Genomic DNA, 26,761 nt, shown 5'->3' with positions numbered 1-26,761 from the left:
GGTTCGAATACACATCACATCATTATACTGATTACTAGCAGAGATTAACGCTTTTTAAGCGCTTTTGACAAACAATAGGTATATGTTTCCAGATGATTCAGTGAATATTTATTGTTATTGTTGAACTATAGTTCGTTTTTTTTAGCATTAGAAAGAACTTGCAAGAAGGTAAGCGATCTTGACATGTCTTTTAATTGAAAAACGCTTTTTAAAAATCAGTAACTATTACTTATGAAAGCAGAAGGATATACATTATTGTATTAGATTCATAATTGTTACAGATTTGCCGTAACTTATTTTTAAAATGTGTTTTTCAATTAAAAGACACATCAAGATTGTTTACCTTATTTCTAATGCTAAAAAAAACGAACTATAGAGATGGAAAACAATGGTAATATTGTTGAGTTAGCTTAATTTGATCCTGTATATATTTTGTCTTACTAACAACTACCTAACCTAACCTACTTTAGACTTTAGTCACTAAGTTGATGAATGATGACTTAAGTTATGTTGGCTATTTATTGGACTTCGTATTAATCACTGATCATGCGTTAAATCGTTAAAAAGTTTGCTTATTTCATGCTAAAAGTTCCAAAAAAACTACTAATAATTATACTGCAATTTGCGGTACATTGACTGTGACTAACTCTATTAGTATTTCCACATAGAGGGACTAGTTATATTAATCTTACAATGTTAATACTGAAGGTAAAATTACCTCCTTCCTCGCTATTGCAAGCCTTTGGTCCTGTCAGTTAGCAAGTTAATACTCTAGTGACTATGCAACACTGCCTTGGACCTTAGTTGGCGAAGAGAAAACTAATCGTGTAGAAACGATTGTGCATAACTAGAAAACGTCTTTCGAATGACTTAGCAAAACGATATCAAAGAAGGCAGTATAGCAACGCGAAGGTGCAGATATCCCTAATACTAAGGGGGTCGTAAAAGAAAATAGTTTAAAACCCCCTGCTCTACAACTCATGCATAAATATGTGGGCGAGCGTAGCGTTCATTCAGCATTCGATCAGCATTGAAAATAAAATCTATAAGTATATAAGTTTAATGGCACATCTACATTCTTGATTGTTTTGGAATGTCAACTCTAATGTAATTAATATAGAGTTATTTTTGCAATGACGCGCTTGCGTAGTTTATGTTGCATACGTAACATCATAATTGTTGATACGTTTATTGTTGTATATTGTAGCGACAGCTGCGTGAACACTGAACAGGTGCGCTCGCGATGGTATCACTCGTAACGCTCAATGCAAATTAATTTAACTACTAATGTAAACAGCGGTTTGAGCCGGTATCAGTAATCATGACCAGCAGCCGAGCCGGTAGCTAATTGCTACATTTGTGGTTTTTCGTGTAATTGTGACTGGGAGTCGATATAGCTACTATACAGGTGTCTCTGAAATTAATGATAGTATGAACAGGACTGTTGAAAATACGTATACTTAATTTATTTTTTACTCTCCTGTATTCAGTGATTTCAGTAGTTTCAGAGATACTGATTATTTTAATTGAAAGGTCCTTTCGTTTGTATCTTGCTGCAGGACCTATTATAAATATGTATTTGTTTTAGTTGTTTTTTATCTTTAGGTTGTTACAACACATCCTGTATTTTTAATGATATCCTTGTGTCGAACACATCTGTAGGGAAACCGGTATCAGTTTAGTATTTAAAGTACCTAGTAGTCGGCGACAAAAAAATATAAAAAGACAGCTATTACTACCTAGTAGACACCTTAAATAATATATACCTACATACAGGAGTTAAATTAAATTTTGTAACAAAATATAATGATAATGTTTCATAACATAACACACGATACACACAAGTAATCGTAATCGCTGTATTCAATCTTGCATATAATTACAAAAGTGTTTACGTAGTCAATTCACACTTGCATCGGCTTATCTAAGTACTCGATCATTGGCTGAATCAATTTCGTTTCATGCCGTTCCGCAATCTGTCATTGAATCCACGTAATAAGCACAAACAATGTATACTACACGTATGCTTCCGTCTTTACGACAAGGTTTCTTAAATTCTTAACTCTTGTAGGTATAGGTACCTATCTGATGGAAATTAGAGCTCTCGCCATCTAATGTTGATTTACCTCATTCTGTTAGGAGTTAGGACTCTTTTGCCTTAAATAACATAACTAGGTATCCATTTCTCTTTTATATGTTTCCGGTTAGGGTACCGTACCCAAAGGGTAAAAACGGGACCCTATTACTAGGACTCCACTGTGTCTGTCCCTCTGTCTGTCACCAGCTCATGAACCGTGATAGCTAGACAGTTGAGATTTTCACAGATGATGTATTTCTGTTGTCGCTATAACAACAAATACTAAAAAGTACGGAACCCTCGGTGGGCGAGTCCGACTCGCACTTGTTTTTCATCTTCGTTTGCATAAATTATGCCTTTAATATTACGTATTTATAAAAGCGTGTTAGCCGTATTATAATATATGTCAGTTTTGCTCTCCCACTTTTCATAATGTTAAAAATGTTCTAAATATTGTTTTGCAACCCTCGCAAGGCTTACAAACACCTAATGTTGACCATAGTAGTTAAGAGACCACAATGAAATATGCAATTTGTCAAAGGCCGGATAAACTGGCGAAGCGGGATAAGCATCGGAGCCAATTAGTCTGTACTGTACTCCAGTTACCGGTTTCTGCCAAAGGCTGTATTTATCTTTAAACTGGGTGAATAGAAGTTTTCGAACATCGGTTTGCGAACATGCGTATCAAGAATATTTTGAAGATAACACGTTTTATTTTAGTTAAATGTTTTTAGTGTTAATCTTTAATGGAATTTTGTAAAAATATATGTACCTAATTCAGAAAAATATTCAAAAAAAAAATTCCTCCCGTAGAATGCTCGGATAGGTACCATTAACGTTGCCCTATACAATTTGAACATATGTCATATTACAGCAAGCGCCATAGCGGCAGGAAATACTCGTAGGTATATGTAACTATTGACTTTCTTCCTCAGCAACCGATATCGGACCTCAAAGCCTTTTTAGCCACCCGACAATGTTTGTGAGTTGTCAACAAAATTTTCGACCCTATTTTATCGGATACCTACATGTAAAGGTGGCTACTGACCTCGGAGTAAATATCTATGGAGCGGCCATTAACAGGCGTTCCCCTCTGCAAAAAGATCGCGGCCGCCGGTCAAGGAAGTTATATAAAACTAGTTGCCACACGTCATACGCCATTCAGCAAACGTCAGTCTAAGCGGAATGATAGGAGCCGAAAATGCCGAATTGCAGCGTTTTCTCATGCAAAATGAGATCGGAAACGTCTAGTCTACAAAAAGAACACGTTTTTTTATCATATTTAAGTACTGTTACATCTAAATATTATCAAATAGTGCATTAATTTTGCAAATAACTAAAAAACATTGTCAATCTGACAGTGATACCAGTGATATGATATTAGATCTAATTTAGGGTAATTCTAAAGAAGACTTTCTAAATATTAATTAGTAACGAGTAGAATTTCTAATAGGAAATATTATGCGAAACTCTGCGTAGGGGGCGCGACTACCACAATCCATCACAATCTGGTGGTCCGCCGCGGAACAAGAAAATTTAAATTTCGTTATCTAACCTCTCTATCACTATTGCATATTTGAGCGATAAAGTGAAAAGAGAAAATTTACTAGCTAGCTTAGTGCTACACTCTGGCGGCAGAACATTGCAGTAATACGCCCTATGTCCTATGCTTTTTGTTATATAATTTATGTAACACATTATTTTCATATAACACCTTAGTTTCATATCAACCTAATCTATTTAATCAAATTAATAGATCTATAAGAATAAAGAAAAGGGGGACGGGGGATCAAAAAGTAGTCGAAACCATCTCGCGTGATTTGTGCACAACCCCTAAATAACGTAAAATTACCGACAGACTATTTTTTGAAAATTAATTTTTCCTTTGGTTTCTACATATAGCTGGTCAAGCAGATCTTGTCAGTAGAAAAAGGCGGCAAATTTGAAAAATGTAGGCGGGAAGGGATATCGTCCTATAGAAAATTAGAATTTCGCGCCTTTTTTACTGACAAGATTTGCTTGACCAGCTATATATTTTTATTTAACATGTCAAATATATTATTAATTTAAGGTATTTACGGCTGTCACTTTCCATAAATAGGCACTTTTAATTTATTACTCTGGTATCACCGTACCAATATTAGTGATGGGACACCATAAAAACCAATATCGGTAAAATCGATATAAACATAATGAATAATATACAGATGGTCATGATGACTAGCGAACACCAGCCATATCGTACAAACCTCAAGGTGTGATATTCCTAGGCAGATGATGATCTGCCTAGTGACCACCAGCCATATCGTGCTAACTTCAAGGTGTGATATTCCTAAGCAGATCATGAAACGCTGGCATGTCATGATCTGACTAATGACCACCAGCTATACCGTTCAAACCTCAACATTTAGGCATATCGAATAAGTAGGATGTCCTAAATTTTAGCAAATGATAACCATTGAAATGGCTTGACATACTACTTATAGTACGTGTTTGGGTAGCGTATGATTTTAGTACCTACCTAGTATCTAAGCATTCTGCTCCAAATGCCACATAGAATGCAGCACTAGCAGTGGCAAAAAATGCAAAAGGCAGATTATTAAATGGCGGCGTTTCATGATATGCCTAGGAATATCTCGATATGCCCGATTTTACGATCTACCGCCGATATATGTATATAATATACTAATTATCCCCTACTCAATATCCCTTAAATGACATCCTATGGCCGCGTTCCATCTCTGTCATCATGCAGATCTGCATGCTCGATAGTATATTGCATTGCTTTCAGAAGTAAACCAACATGTAAAATATTAACTAATGAACTGATAATAAAAAAACATTCTATATCAGCTTGCAAGATTGGCCCTAAACAAATTGACAAACTATTAGAAATAACAACTAAACAATACAAAAATTGAAAGTTAGTAAAATGCTGGTACAAAGACTTGATATTGTATTATTATTATAATTGATAAAAGCAGAAATTAAAATTCATTGTCAATTTTATCGACAATATTATCGACGCGTCCCTCGCACTACCTAGGTTTACTTAGAACTGACGTCATCTCGTTCACGGACAGGGTTGTCTGTGTTTGTTCTTGTACTTGTGTGAATATAGTTTTTGCTAGTGTTTGATAATTTTGTCGTGTGCGTGTGTAGCGACGTATGCTAAAAATGCATTAGTGTTAACATTATTTGTGTGCGTTACCTCGTCCCCCGCGCCAAAAATGACAGAATTTTTCAGATAGAAATTAGTGCGCGTCTCTACTCCATAGATATTTACTCCGAGCTACTGACGAGCCTTCCAACAGTCCAAATAGCGTGGCTGCAATCCAAAATAGGTCTGTGAATGTTAAAAACGTGCCATGTTTAATATTAGGATGCCGTCCATTTGGATGAATCCATTGTAAATGTATTCATTTGGAAGGCTCGTCAGTGGCCTGCTTAAATGTCACATTTCATACGACATCAAGTATGACATGTCTCACATTGATGCGCAGTAGTATAAAGGGACCATAACAAACACAATTTCTGTCTAGTCTGTAGCTGACTGAGCTTCCCATTTTCTCCCATCCTCGAAATCGCACTCACTTTCTCCATTAGAGCCTTTTAATTCAGGACCATTCACAATCGTATCACTGCGATATCGAGCGATAATGTAATTCGCGATGGAGTGATTGTGCACTCTCTCGATTCTATCATGGTCATCAGTACGTTCATAGAATACTATCTATTGGAAACTAAAGGCTTATTAGGAATTAGTTGTGTGACAGCGAGGGTCGGTTGTGTCTTGGCTATTTTAGATTTAGATTTCTTTATTTCACGATGAAAATTACACTATAAATTTCCTACAGTCGTCAAAATTGAATTTGAATTATGTATATCCTTTCATCATGATCGTGAAACATAACATAACATTACAAAATAGAAATAATAAAATTAATTATGTTTAGCCAACACAATTTTTTGATGTTAGATAACGAACTTGTTAGTAAATCCCTACGTATTCAGCAGAAATGGCAAAAAAGTAAGCACTCTGCAGACTCTGATGTGTGCCTATGTGTTGTTCTACGCACAGACGCAATTAAAATCGAAACGAAATATGATTTCTGTCACTGAGATACAATTTGTTCAGCTCAACTAACCCGAAAATCCGAGCCGATGACACGTAAGAATTCCTAACACGCTCATCCCAACTTACATCATCTCTCACACCAAATAAATAGACATAATATACGCGTTGTAGTAACATTTGCTTCTCATATTTGTCGAATACTTAGCGGCTGATTCATAATAAAATTATGCAAAGAACAAAGATGCTTTTCCTACACGTCGTATGTGAAGATGGATGGAGATAGATGTAAGATGAAATCATCTGAATAAATTATAACTAAGCATCATTGTTTAGACTGATAATTAGGGTTGCCAGACAGACTATACCTAACGTATATTATTGTACATTATATAACGTATATTTGGCCTCTGTGTACTTTATGGCATACGAAACACATAAAGTAGGTACGTATGCTAAAATACTTTATTTTAAACTGAAATCAAAATTAGCAAAAAATATGTAAGTAATCAAGAAATACTATGCCATAAATAATACTAGAGGCTGGCCCAAAAATACGTTGTAAATTTTTTTTAAAGTGCACATTGTTGATAAATTTACAAAGGTCTTTGTGTCAAAGCCAAAGGAGGGTAAGTTTAAAAACAATACGTTTTGTTTCACTTACTCAATTGTAGTTTTAATTTTGATGAAATAAAATTGTTTAGTAAAATTTGGTCAACGTATTTCTGGGCTATCCTGTACAAGAGAATATGGGTTACACTGATTTAAACTTTCACGATTATTAAACATTATCAAACTGCACAACGGGAATTTTGGGAACTTAAATACGCGATTAAGTCCCGTTGTGCAGTTTGATAAGAATATGGGTTGTTTATTTTTAGCAAGAAGTGCCAATAACAGTGGTTTTACATTTAAAACGCCCACCCGTTGCTATTTTAAAACCATCTCCTATCACTACGCCTTCACAAAAATATAACAAAACTATATTTATCTCCAATTCACGCGAAGCTTGTTTCAATAAAACTGGAAAGCAAAATGATCCTGTCATTTATGAAAGTTTGCGCGGCGGAGGGTGGATGGTGGGGGTTGGGGAGGGGACGCAACGTGAATGGCGGCGCAAGGTCATGGGCGCCGGAAGTAGGTTACGGCGCGACGGGCGGCGCCCTATCGACCCGCCCAACGCCGCCCGGCACGCGCTACCAACCGTTTTATTATTATACTTAGCACAATGTAAGCATTGTGTGCGCACCTCTAAATATGTAGTACATGGACAGGTATTTTATATTCACATGGGAAATGGAGTGATCACTGATCACTCTTCTTCGATGTATTTAGTTATTGTGCGTGCCAAGCTTTTTTTCAACAAAATGATTCTTTATTCTTGAATGAAGTTTTCTTTTTAAAAGTATTAATAAGAAAAATAAATCAATGAATTCTTTACTATTAAGCCAATGTAGGTACATTTATAGGATTACATTTTAAACACTAATATCGTAATATCCCTTAGTTTAGGCTAAAAAACATTTTCTTATATATGGATTTAATAGACTCGAGCGGTTTCGATTTTCAACTACTACTTGGTTTTACGACTTCAGTTTTTATTCCTAAAAAGAAAGTGGATTTAAGAGTTTTACACTAGACAGCCTAGTCCAAACCTACCTCGTTAAGAATTTGTAACTGCATTGACAGCAGTAGCATAGCATTCGGCTACAATTAGCGACCCGCGTTACGCTTGAATGGAAAGGCGATTGTTGGCTGCGCCCGCGACGCTGATGTAATCTGTTTTCGCGCAGATCACCTATTCCAACCACATCAGCTCATCGCAAGCGCCGACCAGTATTATTGTGACCCCCAGACTAGTAACAAGTGTGTTTAAATCCTGTAGCGGTTATACTGGCTTGAAGTGAGAGCGGTCGCTAATGGAATTAGCAACGATCGTTGTGAATTTGTCTGCCATTCATTGCGGAGTTTTTGCCGGCGGCCGCCGAACCCGCGGCCTTGCTGCTGTGTTACACTGCCATTACGATTTCCGAAGCTGTGGGATATATTTATTGGTGCCAGACAACGGTGCGGTGGTTCGCTCGTTTCTGTAGCGCACGCTTTCGCGGTCTGTCGTAAGCTAATTCTTGCGTTACCTTTATCACTTTTTAGGGTTCCGTACCCAAAGGGTAAAACGGGACCCTATTACTAAGACTTCGCTGTCCGTCCGTCCGTCTGTCACCAGGCTGTATCTCACGAACCGTGATAGCTAGACAGTTGAAATTTTCACAGATGATGTATTTCTGTTGCCGCTATAACAACAAATACTAAAAACAGAATAAAATAAAGATTTAAATGGGGCTCCCATACAACAAACGTGAATTTTGACCAAAGTTAAGCAACGTCGGGAGTGGTCAGTATTTGGATGGGTGACCGTTTTTTTTGCTTTTTTTTGGTTTTTTTGTTGCATTATGGTACGGAACCCTTCGTGCGCGAGTCCGACTCGCACTTGCCCGGTTTTATCCGTATTTTTCCTGATACAGTCACGTTTACGTTTAAACGTGTTTCATCTTCATGTTGGCAACTCTAGCTATACCGACCCATATAAAAGATGCGAGAAATTTTACCTTCTATTTAACATTGCATACGTCACCGTCGTCGTAAACGCTCGCTGAAGTGCATTACACGCCTGAGCGCCCAATGTGTTACATAAAAGTTTTCATATTACCTAGAAAATGTTTACAAAATTTCGCAGCTTTCTAGCAGAAATTGGTATTTTCCGCGATAAATTTAAACAGGAAAACTAATGTAGATTTGTTTCAGTTTTAAAATGTGTTAGGTGTTCTTCGAATCATCTGAAAATAGTCCGTCCACCCCGACTGCGGTCTCCACCGGCTAATTGGCTTGAATTTTTAACAGCTTAGTCACGACCGCATCTGTGTGACTCAGATTTGCACACAATGAAGCTGCGATGTTTCCTCCATGCTGATGACTTTTAAATTTGCACAAAAACGGGTTTTCGTTGCGTGTACTTTGCCTTGCCAACATGGTATTATCTCACGTCAAATTATTTTGCCAATTATCTCTTTTGCCCTTATTATTCGAATTAAATATTGCAGCACAATCCTTGAGAGCTAAATTTCTTCGTTTTTTATAACTTCTAAGCCATCAAGGTCGTTCATTTCGTGACTAAGCCTGGAAAGCTGCCGTTGGCTAATAATAAAGCGATAATTACATAATAGGGGTCTAGGGACTTGATAATTTCACAGTAATTTATGTTAGGTATGTCCCGATATAGCTGTGCTAGGGTGACACATAGGGGGACAAAACTATTAAGATAGTATGCCCAGTAAGTTACTGCGATGAGTTACCTAAGGGGCGCTGTCGTCTGATCGTTACGTAAGCCTCGTAGGCTTAAGGGGAATGATAACATCAGTAGTTAGGCCTGCGGGGAGCCGTAGTCGTAAAACCGGAAAGGTCTAGTAAATGCCTAGTCGGAAAGCTTAAGTGAGCCAACATTCCGGTAAAAGATCGCTTGACTGTTTGCCTAATGCCAAGGCATTATAGGCAGGCACAATGCTCGGAATGGATAATAGTAATTATGTACAGAAGGTTCTCTATCCAACGAAGCAGAGGGCCCGGCCAAGTTGTCAATCGTTTGCGCAGTAGCGAACGAAACGGCATTTTCTCGCTATCAATCTTCCATATTAGTGCGACAGAGGGACATTGGCGTATCGTTCGCTACGGCGCAAACGATTGGCATCTTGGGTAGGCACCCTGATGTTAGATAGAAACCTTCCGTCTCTTGCATAACTCAGCAAAAAGAGTAAGCACTACAAGTAAATTCTCCCCTCGTTAAAATGACTTTCAAAGTGAATTAGTGAGTTTAGGCAACAGAAATTGACTTACCGGTTCGAGTTAACTTCAAGTGCAAGTGCCGTGAAAATTAAACAAGTTATATACACTGAACTGGACCTGTTTTTGGCAATAATATAAGGCGAGTTATACTATACATCACTATAACTATAATATATGTATATTAAAATGAGTTAAACTGACAAAAACATTTTAAGCAAGTACCGGCATTATTGTGTTATCGTACAGTGACGGCACTATAACAACTGACATTGACAGTTGCAACTTGTCAAAATAGTTGCGTTTCGTTAGTGCACCAAATAGCAAGTTTAAGTAGACTCTAAAAAAATGGCTTCTGTTAATTGTTCTGCGTGCCCAAATAAATTGGCTGAGAAGGACAGTGTGAAATGTTCTACATGCAAGTCTCATTATCACCCGCAATGCGTGAACATGTCTATAAGGGATTTCAAAAAACTCAGTGTAGATGTAAAAAACTCCTGGGTCTGTGTCGGCTGTATCCTGAAACAACCAAAGGGTGGAGATAACTCGAACACGCCGATTGGCCGTAGGACCCCGACTTTAAAGGTGGACGCAATTCAGCACTCTGACGTTGCCCCCCTTAGTGAGCACGCCAATCAGCATAATCTGGCAGAGGGCAGAGGCGATGTTCAACATACACGTCAATGTTTATCAAAAGAAGATGTTAGGGAAGTCATACAAGCTGAACTGAGTAGATTTCTAAGTACACAAGTGACTAAAACTATTGAACAAAGTATGCAAGCGCTTCGGTCAGAGGTAGCAGGGTTAAAGGGCGAGGTGTTGTCAATGAAGGAGTCCATGGATTTCATGAACATCAAGTTTGAGGAAATGAAGACTGAGGCAAAAGACAAATTTGAAATATGCACCCAACTGCAGAAGGAAGTTGAAACCTTGAAAAATGACAATTTAGAGCTTGTCAATCGACTGAATGAATTCGAACAGCACTCTCGTGCGTGTAACATAGAGATTCAGTGTGTGCCGGAGCATAGATCCGAAAACCTGATCACAACAATCTTGCAACTGGCAAAAACGGTTTCTTGCGATATAAAAGCTGAGGATATTCATCATTGCACCAGAACTGCTAAGTTGGATGGGAATAGTTCTCGACCTCGCAATATCGTGGCTAAGCTCAAAAGTCCACATATGCGTGACACACTGCTTGCGTCGGTGATTAAGTTCAATAAAACAGACAAGGATAATAAATTGAATTCTAGTCATTTAGGATTAGGAGGTGACAAAAAGCCAGTTTATGTTGCGGAGCATCTAACCGCCTACAACAAGAAACTGCACAAGGAAGCGAGACTCGCGGCAAAGGACAAGCAGTACAAATATGTGTGGGTTCGGAGCGGCAGAATATTAGTTCGTAAGGACGATAAGGCTCAAGCCATAGTATTGAAAAGTTTAGATTCCATAAAAAGACTTTAATAATAATTTTATTATAATTATAATCCCCACTTTTGTTCCAAGTGTAAGATTAGCGACTGTTATAAATACTGTGTATAAATTGAATTGTTATTATCAAAACGTTAGGGGTTTAAATACTAAGACTGTTGATTTTCTATGTAATGTATCTGTTAATAATTACGACATAATATGTATCACCGAAACATGGTTGCAAGATAATGTCCATGACTCTGAAATATTTGATGACCGATATTTTGTTTATAGGCGAGCCCGCAATCTCGAACTTCCTTCCTCCAAAAAAACTGGTGGAGGGGTGATGATTGCAGTCAAAAAGAAATTCGCATCGTACAGGATTTATGAATATGAATCGGAGTCGGAAGACTTATGGGTTGTAATCGAATACAAAACCAAAAACGCTTTAGTCAAGTTATGTATTTGTTGTGTTTACCTTCCTCCACCTGTGAAAGTGGAGGATTTGGAAAGGTTCGTGGATAAGGCGTCTATTAATCTGGTCAATCATACAAATTCTTTAATTGTGGGAGATTTTAACATGCCTTCTATTGCCTGGACCGCAACTGACAATGAAATATCTTTATCCCCAGAATTGCATGGTTCTTGTTCTTTGGGACATCTTGTGATGGAGTTTGCTGCGCTCAATGACTTGAGGCAGTATAATTCTGAAAGTAACTGTAACTCTAAGATCCTGGATCTCGTTTTCTGCACCGAAAAAGCTCACTTGAATAAGAGTTATACTGCCTTAAGCCTCATAGATCCTCACCATCCCCCAATTGAATTCAATATTGAAATTGACTCAGATCCAACTCTCGCGTCTAGTATAAAACCAAGACCAAATTTTTACAAAGCCGATTACGGAGAACTATCCAATTATCTTGGGAGCATAGACTGGCCAACGTTACTGGGATCTTGTGTTGATGTGGATGATATGGTAGGTAAATTAAAACATGCACTAGACTTTGCCGTCAACAAATATGTTCCACTTAAAAAGCCAAAAGGGAAGAGATATCCGGTATGGTTTTCGCGAAATCTAATCAGAATGCAGAAAGAAAGGTTCAAGTTAAGACAGAAAGTAAAAAGATACCATAATCCCCTTGATCAGATTAGCCTAGACTTACTTAAGGAGCGGTGTGAACGTCAGGCCCGTATTTGCTATAATTCTTATTGTCAACATTTAGAAGAAAATATCCTACGCAATTCAAAGCATTTCTGGACATTCATTAAGCAAAAACGTAAAAATAAGTCAACAATGCCTGCAGCTATGAAACTGGGAGACAATGTTGCTCAAAATTGTGAAGGGGTTTGTGAGTTGTTCGCGAGGAATTTCTCATCACTCTATGACACCAACAGTGAACCCATTGTATCTGAGCAGTTCGTGAGTATATCTTCCGTTTTTCCCAGTTCTATTAGTGAAATCGTGATAGACGAAAGTGTTACCTTAAAAAAAATCAAATCCTTAGATTTGGGAAAGGGTTGTGGTCCAGATGGTTTGCCAGCAATTCTGTTGTATAACTGTGCCAAGCAGCTCTCATTTCCACTGACATACATCTTTAATAGGTCCCTTCAGTCCGGAATATTTCCGTCTTTGTGGAAAGAGACAAAAATAGTCCCTATCCATAAGGGCGGTTCAAAGTCGGACATAAGTAACTACCGGCCGATTGCTATCTTGTCTACAATCCCGAAACTTTTCGAATCCTTGATTTACCCTGTTATCTATAGTCATTTCAAGCATCAGCTATCAGACAAGCAACACGGGTTTGTTAGGTCAAGATCGACTGGTTCGAACATGGTCTCCTTTGTTGAGACTTTAAGTAATCACATGGACAATAGGACCCAAGTAGATGCAATTTATACTGATTTCAGTAAAGCATTCGATAGGGTAAACCATATACTATTACTGGAAAAACTTTCAAGATGCGGCATTGGTGAGCCAATGTTGAGTTGGTTTAGATCGTACCTAACGGACCGTAAACTGTCGGTAACGGTTAATGGGGAGCTTTCAAGACCATTTTATGCCTCCTCAGGCGTACCTCAAGGATCACATTTAGGCCCCCTGCTCTTCTTAATTTTTATTAATGACATAGTCAACTGTTTCAGGAATTCCGAAGCCTACCTCTTTGCTGATGATTTAAAGATTATGAGACCTATTAATAATGATGTGGACCGTGCAAAGTTACAGGACGATGTTAATAGATTAACCGAGTGGTGCAGAAGTAATAAAATGGCACTTAACTCCGAAAAATGCTACCACATGACGTTCACGCGAAACAAAATCCCAGTACCAACAGAGTTCCATATAAATAGATTAACCCTACAGAAAGTCACAGTTGTGCGTGACTTAGGCATAATGATAGATAATCAGCTAAATTTCAATGCGCACTTTGATTACATCATTAAAAAAGCTTCTGCAATGGTGGGCTTTGTGACAAGGAACACCAAGCATTTTAAACAACCCCGTACAAAGCTTCTATTATTTAAGACTCTTGTCAGAAGTAACCTGGAATACTGCCCTCAGGTGTGGTCACCTTGTTACGAAGTCCACAAGAACCGGATCGAGAGAGTGCAAAAACGCTTCCTGGCTATATTGAGCTATACATCCGGAAAAGCACGGTGTTTGAGATCCTATCAAGACCGTTTAAAATTTTTCAAACTCTCTACTCTCAGTAACAGAAGAAAAGTTCACGACTTGATGTTCCTTCATAAACTAGTTAACTGCCGAGGTATATGCTGTCCTGAGTTGCTAAAAACTGTGAACTTTACCATACCTAATAGATTACCTAGAAAAGGGACCTACAAACTGTTTAAAGAGCGCTTTAGGAGGACAAGGCTAGGCACCAATTCGCCAATCTCTAGGATGGTGCGGCTATACAACTCCATCCCTGACTCCATAGATATACTGAATGATCCAGAGTTAAAATTCAGAAACTCAATTGTCTTGCATCTAAATAAGTCACATTAGAGGAATGGCCTCTACTCTTTATCCCATGGTACTTTATTACTATTTTAATTCTATGTCTGCATGCTTACAATGTTCTCTTGTTTATATTTCTCTACTTTATGTAAATTTAAGTAACTTTAAGTTAATTTTAGTTGTTTATATGTATACTCTCTTTGATATAGTACTTGCGTGAGCTGTGGTCACCTATAAGTGGCTAAGCATCTGTTAATGTTAAATGTCTTTGTTCCTATGTAATTGTGTAGATGTATTATCCGTTGGTGATCCTTAAATTTAAAAAAAAAAAAAAAAAAAAAATAACTCCTGGTTATTCGTACACAATCATGAAAAGGAAAAGTCAAGCTAACCGTGTTTTCGGTTGAAGAAGAACCTCTTTTTTGTCCGAAAACCTGTGTGGCAGTATGTCCGAGAATTCCAAGAACCTAACATACACGCAACGATAAGTAAAACCCCTAAGGTACTCGCTCTGTTACTTCCCATTTCTAGTCTTTTTCTACGATTTTTCAACAAATAAGTACTTGAACTCAAGCCGGTTTCCATGAGGGAACGCATACATACCTACTCCCTATACAGCCGCATTGTAAACATACAATAGGCACACAGGAGTACGAGATCTAATGTTTGTTTGCGCAGGTGCGGCCGGCTGCATCTTTGTTCTTCGAATTATCGCCGTGAGGGAATGCGTCCTTACCGCTCCTTGATTGTGTTAATGAGACCCTTCGTTACTTGTCAGTTTTCAAGTTGGATGGATGTTTATCTCCCATACCTGGGATTTTATTAAGGGTAGCTTAGATACGAGTGATTCCGGGAATTTATGGTTATCGAAAAACTCTCAACGCCGGTTATACAACCGGTCCTGCGTATTCCGTTGAGTCACCAGCTGGGCCGTCTTTTTTATATGAATTTCTCAAATTTACTGAGACTTCGAGAGGCAGATTATAGGCATAATATAAACATGAACTATGCGTCACCACGAGTCAATCCTTTCCGATGCGTTTCGGTTTTCCGTAAATGCATTAGTGTTGCTGTTAGGTAACGGTAATTAATTAATGGTATTAGGCACATCCATAATCTATAATCGTACATATCGATATAGCCATTAGTAGTCTTTTTCATTGTAAGCCCGCGCGATAATTATATCACACATGAATAAGCGTCCAATTAAGCCAACACTACAGTTTGTTTAGGAACAAAGGCGCCCTAAGACGTAAAGATCGCATCTCTCATCAAGGCCCGTCGTGCATACTGAATTAAACTTTTACGTGAATAAGCTATTTATACCGCTGACGCGCCGCTCCACATTCTTATCTCGTGTATACTACGCCTCAAGGATCTAACAGATGTTGAACGTTCGTAATTTAACGCACCTATAAATGTAAGTTTAATAAATATAGAACTTGAAAGCTGCGATAAGCGAGCAGACTCATCGTAACGGCTTTATTATGCTGTTTTTATAGAGTGTAAATAAATAGTTATATCTCCTTTCACTGCGTGTCTAGAGTAGGAGATTGTTTATTTGGCCAGTTTTATTGCGACCTATTCTTACCACACTTGACAGTTGTGAAACAAAAATGATTCCCGTCGAAGATATTTTTATTGTGTACCTAAATATCCTTTGCTTGGAAATTGGATTGTGACATCAGTTTTGGCTGTCGCTGTCGTTAGATCTGTTTTTGTAAGTAGCTAGTCTACCATTGTCTATCTTAGTTTGCTCGAACTTTGGCCTCACTTAGACTTAAGCAGGTATTTTCCTCTACGTACCTACTGCCTTATGCATTTTGATCATGGTTATCACTGTTTTGGAAAATCCTGTAAGAAAACTAGTTATTTTAATCCGAATGGAAGTATGAAAGGCATGACAAGAGATAAAACTCGTACCTAAAAGAGATTTGACCACAAATTTGTCAATTCTTTACAGAATAGCAAATGTTGGTGCCATTTTATATTTAAGTAATAGTTTTGTTGAATACCTAATGTTGATGCTACCCACATGTTCATTTTGGTAATTATTTATTTAATTAAAACACCGAGTAAAAATTAACACAGTCTTTAATCGACGCCATGTCTAGTTCTAGTCTGTGTTGCCACAGATCCTATATCTAGCGTAAGGATGTTCATGTAGATCCATAAACACCACACTTGTTCAGTAAGTAACGTCTCGTATTGTTTGTTGCAGCGCGTCCGATGATCTCGGCGAGGCTCCCCGGCGAGGCGCTGGCCCAGCTGGGGCAGCTCGGGCCGCTGGGGCTGTACCCGCCGCCGCCGCCGGCCGGCATGACGCCCGAGTTCCTCGCGCCGCCGCCCCGGCCCTACGCGCGCTACGCGCAGCGCCGCCCGCGCGACATGCCAGCGCCCCCCGCCCCTCAATCTCCCTCATTTCCTAGCTATCCGACCTTCCTCCCTCATCCGTCGTATGCGTACAACCTGTACCGGGCGGGCCCCCGGGCGCCGCAGTCGCCGGCCAACTACCCCCTGCACCGGCCCACGTCGGGCTTCGTGCCGCCGGCCCCGGCGTCCCATTCACCACCAGTGTCTGCGCCGGCGCCTTTACCTCCTGTCCACAGAGACGTAAGTTTCTATTGTTTTCTTATGTCATTCACGAAATTGATTACATAATGAAACGTAATGGCAAACTAATCGTGTTTATTCTGGCGTGGTTGAAAGCAATGTCCTATGGTTCCGGTAAATGAATTTGCATTTTGGCAAGTGTTAAGGCGCCTTCATATTTGTCACTCGCCCAAAACATCTCACGGTGCTAAGTCAGCTCACGGTTCCGATATATAAATTCTGCTTTACTGCCAAATCTGCTTTCACGATCACCTTACACATGACACTATGTTGACACCCTCACTGTAAAGCCATTTCTAATTTATTCCTTTATCAATTTCAGGAACCACCAATTTCACCGGAGCGCGGCGCGCCCGCAGCATACTTCTGCCGCGGTGCCCTCATTCGACTCGAAGATGGTTCGCTTCGGCGCGTCGAAGAGATGAGGACAGAAGACTTTGTGATGAGCGCAGAGCACAGTGGGGACCTGTCGCTGACTCAATGCACGCTGCTACGGCTCGACGAGCGGGGCGACCGGCTCGCGCTCACGCTGACGTACGATAGGAACCGGGCACAGGTTTGTACTTCTATTATTTATGTACAAAAGGCAATGCCTCGAAGGAATCTTAAGATTCCATCAACTCACTTGTCATAGAAACAACATTTGTTTTTACCATGACACCTTTGATTAGGCTAATAGTGACCGAGAGAAACTCTTAAATGGGAAAACGAAGAGTTTCCATTAATATTGACGTCCGGTAGTTTCGACTACAGAATTCGTTATACGAGGGTGGTCCCAGAAGTGACCGACCTGACACACTTAAAGAGGTTTTTATTTTGAGTAAATACTTTTTTAAAACAGAATACCTCTTTATAAAGTTTAAATTAGAAATTCGAACACATAGCGTCGTTTGTCTTTTGTTTAGTAGCCATCAATAGTGAACGCTGTGAACAAATTTTCCGACATGGAGAAAATTGGCCATCGTTATGTGATACAATACTTTCATTTGAAAGGTTTTAGTCCAACTAGTATTAAAACGGAGCTAGATTCTACTTTGGGGGAGTCTGCTCCATCGTTTACAACAGTAAAATATTGGGTGGCAGAGTTTAAACGAGGTCGCTCTAGTTGTGAAGATGAACATCGATGTGGTCGACCAAATGAAGTGACTACGCCAGAAACTGTAAAAAAAATCCAGAAAATGGTATTAGATGACCGTCGATTGAAAGTACGCGAGCTAGCAGACATGGCAGGTATTTCAAAAAGTGCTGTACATCGCATATTAACTGAAAATTTGGATATGAAAAAGATGTGCGCAAGGTGGGTGCCGCGATTGCTCACAGACGAACAAAAAATACATCGCGAAGATATTTCGACCGAGTGTTTGGCAAAATTTCACAACAATAAAGCGGAGTTTTTGCGGCGTTATATTACTATGGATGAAACGTGGGTGCATTATTTCACACCAGAGACGAAAGAACAGTCGAAGCAATGGACTCGAAGAGGAGAACCGGCCCCAAAGAAGGCTAAAACAGTTCCATCAGCAGGAAAGGTCATGGCCTCCGTTTTTTGGGATTGCCGTGGGATAATCTTCATAGATTATCTTCAGAAAGGAAAGACTATCAATGGCGAGTATTATGCCAACCTTTTGCATCAATTGAGTGAAAAAATCTGTCAAAAACGACCACATCTGGCGAAAAAAAAAATTTTGTTTCACCAAGACAATACACCAGTACACACGTGTGCCAAGGCCATGACCAAAATCCGCGAGTTAAAGTTCGAATTACTTCCTCATGCACCCTATTCGCCTGATTTGGCCCCTTCCGATTATTTTTTGTTTCCTAATTTAAAAAAATGGCTTGGTGGTAAAAGATTTGCCAGCAATGATGAAGTGGAGGCTGCGGTTGATGGGTATTTTGAAGACCTCGACAAATCTCACTACAAACAAGGTGTTGAAGCTCTCGAACATCGCTGGGCTAAGTGCATGGAACTAAAAGGAGATTATGTAGAAAAATAATAAAAAAAAGTTTAGATTTTCTTTTGTTTTCTTTGTCAGGTCGGTCACTTCTGGGACTACCCTCGTAGTTGAGGCCATATAGCCATTCCAGGTTTAACCACCGTAAAATAGATATTGCTGTCTCAATAGGCTTCTTGGCATTATTGGTTCCGAGTTATTTGGGCGTTGTTACCCTCTCGGTACAAGTAATTAAATATGATAAATTTCGTTTCCAGGTGGAGCTGGACTCGACCGTAGACCACCCGTTCTTCGTGTACGGGCGTGGCTGGGCGTCCTGCAAGCCGGAGCGCACGCTGGCGCGGTACGGGTTGCATGTCCAACGACTGCAAGTAGGCGACGTGTGCGTGTCTCTAGTCGCCAGGAAGCACGCCTCCGCGTCTCTCCCCGCGCATCCCTCCTCCGCGCCGCCTCAGACGCACCCGGAGAACCTCAGCGTTAAGGAAGACGCTCGCAAGCGGCGGTGGTCCGCTTCAGACGTGCTCGAAGACGACCGCCCCCTTCCAAAGAAACGCTGAAGCGTCGTGATCGCTCTAAAACTATCGTTTAGTTCGTTTCTTCCCGTAGTCGCGGATTGTGAGCTGGATTAGTGATCGAACGCTTCATCTTCCTGCTATCTAACGAAATCAGCTTCGCAATATTCTCACGTGGATAGTGACAATAACCCAGTGAGTAATCGCGTGCCCGTGCAGCCGCGACCGTCCGCTGTACTATCGGGAGCTCTAGGTGCTTTTTACTGTCGGGTGCTTCTGTCGCGTATGTGTACGACAATGTAAATATGTATGTAATTATGATACTTAGGTCAAAGTTCAATGTTACACTCCATGACTAACTAAATGTATCACAAATATGTGAAAGAACGTTTGCGCGATGCGTAGGAGAGCATATAAAAAATATTTTTGCACATATATACATACCGACACAAATCAAATCATTAATCAAACTGTTTTAGTTTAAAATTATATTGGAGTGAGAAAAACTTAATGAGCACAAAAATAACAATGTGTATGTTTCTACCAGATCTTATAGTAGGTTAGATTTTGTGATAAACAATGAGATTTTAAATCGCCAGTCCGTAGCGACGGCATTGCATATTATGTTAAACAAAGGTACAATGAATGTTTGGTAGGGTAGCTATGGGCTTACGTTCTACATGAGGAAAGAGTTCCTTGCCTTTTCACCGTTGAGTGGGGCTGCTTTTCCACCAAATTAGTGACTAATGCTAAAGGGTAAACGAGATATAAACTAAACTACAAAAAATGTGACTCAGTTACGGTATTGACCAGAGCTAAACGGCATAACGGATCAGGTTAATGAGATTAACAAGCTTCCAGCTCACATCCGTAGCTCGCAATCCTTCACAAAAGGCACTTCGATGATTAATTGGATTATTGGTACACATAATTAGCAACACAGCATGTCTGTAGGCAATTAGGCATCTTTGGTAGAAAAGCAATCTGACTCAGTGGGGGGTAGACGTAGCCCACACCCATGGTTGTGACAGACATATCCCGGCTCGCGAAACAGACAACCAAACAAACCCTGCTACAAACTTCCCCTATTGGCCGTAGTAAGGACCGAACTTGGAGGTGGTGGCAAATTTATCTGACAAATAATTTGATCGTGTATACATTATAATATCTATTCTAAAAATAAAATATATATGTACCTATATTATGACGTTAGATGTCATCTCTATTGTTTTTAGACGTCCATGTGTAATACACATAACTTTTCTATGAGAAGATTGTTGTATACATAATAAACACACAGTCTGTGATATTTTGTAGTTATTGGTCAGAGTAGATATGAAGTATTGCTTGAATAAAGGAAATATATATGTTTAGAGTACTAAGTGCGTAAACGGTAAGGAGCTATATAGATGTCGTATACTCAAAAATTTCGCTGGAGGAAACAAACAAAATACATAAACAAGTAGAGTCTGTGATTTTATACATATGTATATCGTTATACCAAATAACGACGAATGCAAAGGCCATATCAAAATCCAATTAATTTTAAATATTATTAAGTGAATATTTACCGTTCTTCATTTGGTATATTATTATTTGCATAATATAAATCGTAGAGTTTCACATGGATTTGCAACCGAATACCTAATACGTAGGTATAATGTTGAGTGTAATGATATGGGTACAAGGATGTTTGCCATGCTAGGCGGGCCTGGCCCGCGGGACACGGGGTAGTTCTTTCATTGTACCGTAAATGTTACGTGCTTGTTAATTGTATGTTAATTATTAGCGGCCGGCCCGGCACCGCGCCCGGACACGGCCGGCGGAGCGTAGATAAAAAGCTAATAATTTGTTGTATAATGTATGTAATTCTAGTTTTATCGTGTTTATTATTATATTTTGTAATTGTAATGAAAGATCTCATTTTATTAATCGGTATTTTCTAACAAGGCGCTTCATTAGATCATGACTAAGCCTACCTCACAAACTTGAGACCGGGCGGCGCGCGCCGCGGCCGGTCGCCAACAAGTCGACAAGATCTCAATTTGATGAAAATAAACTTATAAAAAGACTGGGACGCTTTACTGAATGTTGTGGGATAGTAGTTTCTTTGAAGATATTACTTAAATTATGATATAGGAAGGAGCATTTATTAAGTGATCGGGCACTACCGGCGCGACGCGCCGCGCTCCTACTCCAAAAAAGTCGCTCGACTCGATTAGTACAAAAATTCTTACAAAAAGTATTATTTCCCAAAATTTTCAATTCCGAAAGTATTAACTTAATTTCAATGAAGGGTGCTATACAAACTGTTTTCGTTGACGTGTCAAGCACGATAACATACTTAGGACATTAATGTCCCGATATTTGCAATATTTTGATTATAAATTGGCAGAATCAAAGTTCTTCCAAGACTAGAAATCTATTGAAATGTACCAGTTTATATTCCAAGCCAGCTTCAAAGTTTTGTTCCCTTGAACTACGAGTACTAACGTATGTTCTATGTATTATAACAATTGCAAGCCAATGTAAATTAAATATACAAAATCGATTTTAACTATTGTATTTACAACCAATAATTACTTCATATGGAGTAGTTATCACAACATTTATAAAACCAATTGCTGTCAAGAAAGTTATATTTTTCCATCAACATACATTATGATCAGACAATACCTATCCAAATACTATATTTGTAAGTGAGAATCAATAATATATATGAGGTAATCAAATTTGAGCAAAATGTATTGATTTCTTTGTACCAAGTTCCCAAAAAAAAAAAAATTGACGATAGGATACGTTTACACTGTGCGACATCTGTTATCAAATGCGGACGATTAAGTGTAACGAGCCCTAATCTGGGTTTAAGCCGGTCTAAGTTATTTCTGCTCAACTGATAGCCTCATTTTTGTAAACACGAACAAAGTTTCTGCATTACGTAGTCTAATAAAACATGGTCTTCTCTTCCCAGAGTGACACAGGCCTACGTCACAAGAACATGGCCGCTATATATAGCGCTATCGCATATTATCATATAGCGCTGTCGCATGATGACGTAGGCTTGTGTCAGTCAGGTGACCTAGAAAAGACGGGAAGAGAGTACCAGGCGGAGTATATTATTATACCACGTGCATTACGCGATGAATAGCAGAGTACTTTTTTCAACACATCAATAAAAATTATAGTGAGCAAACAGAAACTTTGGTCCTGTATCATTGAATACGTTATTATGTCACGAGTGTTCTTAATGTTGCCAGGAAATGATATATTATATTCATGGTTAAGTTTATTTCCGTTTTATTTCTTTAAAATTCGCTTGTCGACAATAAGATACATACATATACCTATATCTAATTATTATTTCTAATTCCAACGTAGAGAAATGATCACTGAGGGCCTACCGCGAACCACGTTCGACGTGTTGCCTCACTGTCACACTTACGTACGAATTTACAAGTGCGACAGAGAGGCATCACGTCGAACTTGGTTCGCGGTAGACCCTCCGTTCTTGTGATCGAGTGATCTTTGTATGAGTGTTCAAACGTAGAGACCGACTTTCGGCAACACATTGATATAGAAATAAAACGTAGAAATAATTGCAATTGTCCATCTTGGCGCTGTAGCAAGTCATTGATTCACGTGTGTGACAGAGATATAATTATTTTGTAAGTACCTACACGAATGACTGGACATGCGTTGCATAGTAACAATAGATACTTATCATATTTAGACTTAGAGAATATAACCAAACGGAGTGGTCATTAACAGGCGTTCCCCTCTGTCGAAAATAGGCGGCCAATGGTCAACCACATGTCAAACACATGTATGGACTGACGTTTATCTGACATGTGCCCCTCCCCCGCAAAAAACGGCAGACTATTTTGTACTGAAAATTATAGACATGGCGTCTCCGTTGGTTATATCCTCTAAGTATTTAGAGTGCCGTGTTTCGTCGTTGCCAACATAGTACTTATGTAGTGCATAATTGTTCTCCTTCGTATTTTCACGGAAACATACGAACGTTTCTTGCTATTTCAGTCAATCTCGGTGCAAAAAGTACCGAGATTAACTGACGCAGTATGACAAATACGAACGAGAAAATACGAAGGAAAACAACTATGCTTTACATTTGTTACGGGCATTATTCCATACGCTATGACCTTATCAACTTATCATATCGGTATTGAGTCTCACCTTTACTTTGAACACAAAATAAATATTTTCACCTCAGCAGCTCGAACAAGGGCACTTTGCTTCTTAAAAACAGTGAGCAAAATGCGATTTTGCTCACTAAGTCATTTTGTCTCGCTCAGTGAGCAAAATCGCATTTTGCTCACTTAGTGAGAAAGTATGAGTGAGCAAAATCGCATTTTGCTCACTGAGTGAGACAAAATGTTTTTCAAGTGACTTTTATAGTCAAATGTCATTTCAACATGCGGGGTCTAATACAAGTTCGATATACTTGGGTTCTATTATCTCTGTCCCTCTAGGTATGTTCTCACTGCTTAGGGTGAAAAATTTTGTGTACTACACGAGATCAAAGTTATTTACATCTCGTGCGCTTTTGAATCCCTTACTACGCTCAAGATTCTAAATTAGATTCACTCGCTACGCTCGTGAATCTATTATAGAATCTTTCGCTTCCCGTGCAAGCGAAAGAATTCAAAATAATCACTCGAAGAAATATCAAACTTTGATCTCTTGTTGTACAAATAACTATTGACTCGAGGAGATGCGTAATGTAGCAACACTATCACAAACGTATTAGTGTTCCGTACAAAACTTTGTTCACGGAACACTTATGGGATCACTGCGGTCTTGCAAATCAGTTAAATGCGTTTTTCTCAGAGACCGTTTGACGTAGATACCTAAAATTTGGTACAGTTATTTTTTCGGTATTGTAAATGTTGTCATATTGTGTTTTTGTAAACATAAAAGGACTGCACTAGAATAACAACATCTACAAGATTTCCTATTTACTCATAAATATAACTATGTTGCAACATATAGTTTGTCAAAGGACTGTCTCATTTCAATCTTAGACAGAGCGAAACAGAATCTTTGTCTTACACTGAATTAGCAGCCAAAAGAAAAGGATGAGTATAGTTTTCCTAGTTCTTACTGACTGACAAATTGATTCGACCAACTATATTTACTTTTAGCCTGAGTCAGGCATCGATACCGGTTCTGGAGATAGGAGTTTGAGCGTGTCGAATAGATGCCCATGATTTCCACAGTTCGTAGTGAACCTTCCCAACTAACCAAGTACTTCCGACACTAGATTGTGCCATCTTACAGATTTCTTATTATATTCAACTGTTTTGGTCAAACGAATGTCCACCTCTAGCCGCCCATACGTCAAACCTTGCCAAGCAAAATGAAATTTTATTTTGTCAACGCAAAGTTCAAATTAGAATGGAATAGGCGACCTTTTTATAGGTCGCTGGGCGGCTAGAGGAATACCTGTCTTTATATACGTTATTAACATATTCTTAATTATTATTGGTTAAAATCGACATGATATACAAACTTAACCTCAAACAAGTTCAGATAGTGTGACTGTCAAATAACAACTGATAGATATATTATATTTGTTACAAAATCACCTATCATTAGGAGTTTCTTTTAAAATTATAATAGAAATACAGATAGATGCTTTTACTTGAGAAGTTGTGTCATTTATGTAATAGAAAAATAAATATAAAATTGTTATATAATTATATGATGAATGGCAAAATATATATGTATATTTTATTGTATAGCGGAGTGAGTACTATTTCAGATTATGTAAATGGAAAATGTTATAGACCGAGATGTGTTAAAATAAGTTAACTGTTTGTAAAAAGAAGAGAAAATATGTATAACTGAATATTTGCTACAAGTGCGTTTTCTTTATAACCACCAATGCCTTGCGACCAGGGCTATAACCGCGAAAATCGAAGTTCGCAAATTGCGGGGATTATTCTCTGTCACTCCAATTACGCCTTCGTTGGAGTAAAAGAGAAAGATCCCGCAATTTGCGAGAATCGATTTTCGCGGTAGCCGCTCAGCAGGCGTATTACGAATAAGGGTCGGTTGCACCAAACTGTTCGTATCGTTAAAGAGTTCGTCGTATCGTCAAATTTTTTATGTATGGAAAGTTTCATAGTAAAGCAGCGGGGCGCGCCGGCTAACGTTGATCAGTCTGTCAAATGTGGTTGGTGCAACTGGCCCTAAGTCCGCACGTCGTATCGTGTGACAAGACCATAATAGGTACAGTCACCTGCAATAATATGTTACTCTTCGAACGCCGCAAAAATATGTGACACGCTCTTATGGCTCTACGAATAAGATCGTGTCAGATATTTTTGCGGCCTTCATTGTGTAACATATTATTGCAGGTGACTGTACGTTTGCTGAAATGACAACAGGGGGCCGATTTTTGAAATTCTACCGCTCGATTTCGTGTATTTCGTTCAATATCTCCACTAGGCATTGAAATTTTACTAATACAATTGAAAACGAGTGGTCAATGCCACTAGATTCCCAATTTCTATCAATCGTATTTCAAAAATTAACATTTCGCCGTTTTCCACCGATTTTCGAGTGACAAAACGAGCGATTGATATTCAAAAATCGCTTGATTTGACCTGATTTAGGTAGTAATATAATATTTTGAGCTGGTTGTACCAACTGTTGGTTATCATCATAATTACATTCACTATTTTTTCGCTATATCTACAAGTGATACCTATAGTAGCGTCAATTTAAACCAATTTCTCAACGGCTGTTGGTGCAACACGTTCATGGGTCTAGGTACTTTAGTAAAAACGACATGATATGCCACTACTTTTGACCGCCATTACTAATCTACATGTCAAGCAAAAGTAAACCTTATCGGAATCCATGGAAGTTCATTTTAAACTGTACTCTTTGTCGGCTATGGCGGTCAAAAATTTGATGGAAATAAATACAACAAACAACAAGATTAAGGATAAAAAACCTTGATAAGTCGTTATAGGTCTAGATTAAAATCGAAAAGCTTTATATTATTTACCCACGTAGAACGAAATTATCACTTCTCCCACTATGAACCGTTTACAATAATATAGTAAATTAGAACATTGTAGGTAGGTACAGTCGCCATCAGATATATCCCAGCAGCCAAGGCGCTCACAAATATCTGAACACGCCTCTATTGTCAAGGCGTTAGAGTGCGTGTTCAGATATTTTTGATCACCTCGGCCGCTCTGATATATCTGATGGCGACTGTACATACTTCAGAAGAATATCTTGACAAAATAGCCGCAACAGCTGAATTCATTATTTCCACTAAATTACTTTTAGATA

General features: G+C 38.8%; 2 protein-coding genes across 2 annotated transcripts in view; both read left to right on the top strand.

The window, feature by feature from the left end:
* LOC134668872 (ataxin-1) overlaps positions 1-25,313 on the top strand; it is a 51,668-nt gene extending 26,355 nt beyond the window's left edge. The window contains exons 2-4 of the mRNA XM_063526351.1: positions 16,577-16,968; positions 17,291-17,524; positions 19,178-25,313. Of these exons, the coding sequence (XP_063382421.1) occupies positions 16,585-16,968; positions 17,291-17,524; positions 19,178-19,477 (918 nt within the window). The 5' untranslated portion in view covers positions 16,577-16,584 and the 3' untranslated portion in view covers positions 19,478-25,313. The remainder of the gene's footprint in view (positions 1-16,576; positions 16,969-17,290; positions 17,525-19,177) is intronic.
* On the top strand, positions 10,761-11,450 carry LOC134668657 (uncharacterized). The gene has a single exon (XM_063526099.1). It carries the CDS (start codon positions 10,761-10,763, stop codon positions 11,448-11,450), a length of 690 nt encoding a protein of 229 aa, XP_063382169.1.
* Positions 25,314-26,761: the final 1,448 nt, after the last annotated feature.

This window comes from Cydia fagiglandana, chromosome 11, assembly GCF_963556715.1.
Source record: "Cydia fagiglandana chromosome 11, ilCydFagi1.1, whole genome shotgun sequence".
NCBI classification, from domain to species: domain Eukaryota; kingdom Metazoa; phylum Arthropoda; class Insecta; order Lepidoptera; family Tortricidae; genus Cydia; species Cydia fagiglandana.
The sequence above is the reverse complement of the archived record's forward strand: the minus strand, read 5'-3'. Positions and strand labels throughout refer to the sequence as shown.

Bases quoted from the DNA above. Each gene is read 5' to 3' on its own strand.
- LOC134668657 (XM_063526099.1), top strand. From the start codon at position 10,761: ATGCAAGCGCTTCGGTCAGAGGTAGCAGGGTTAAAGGGCGAGGTGTTG.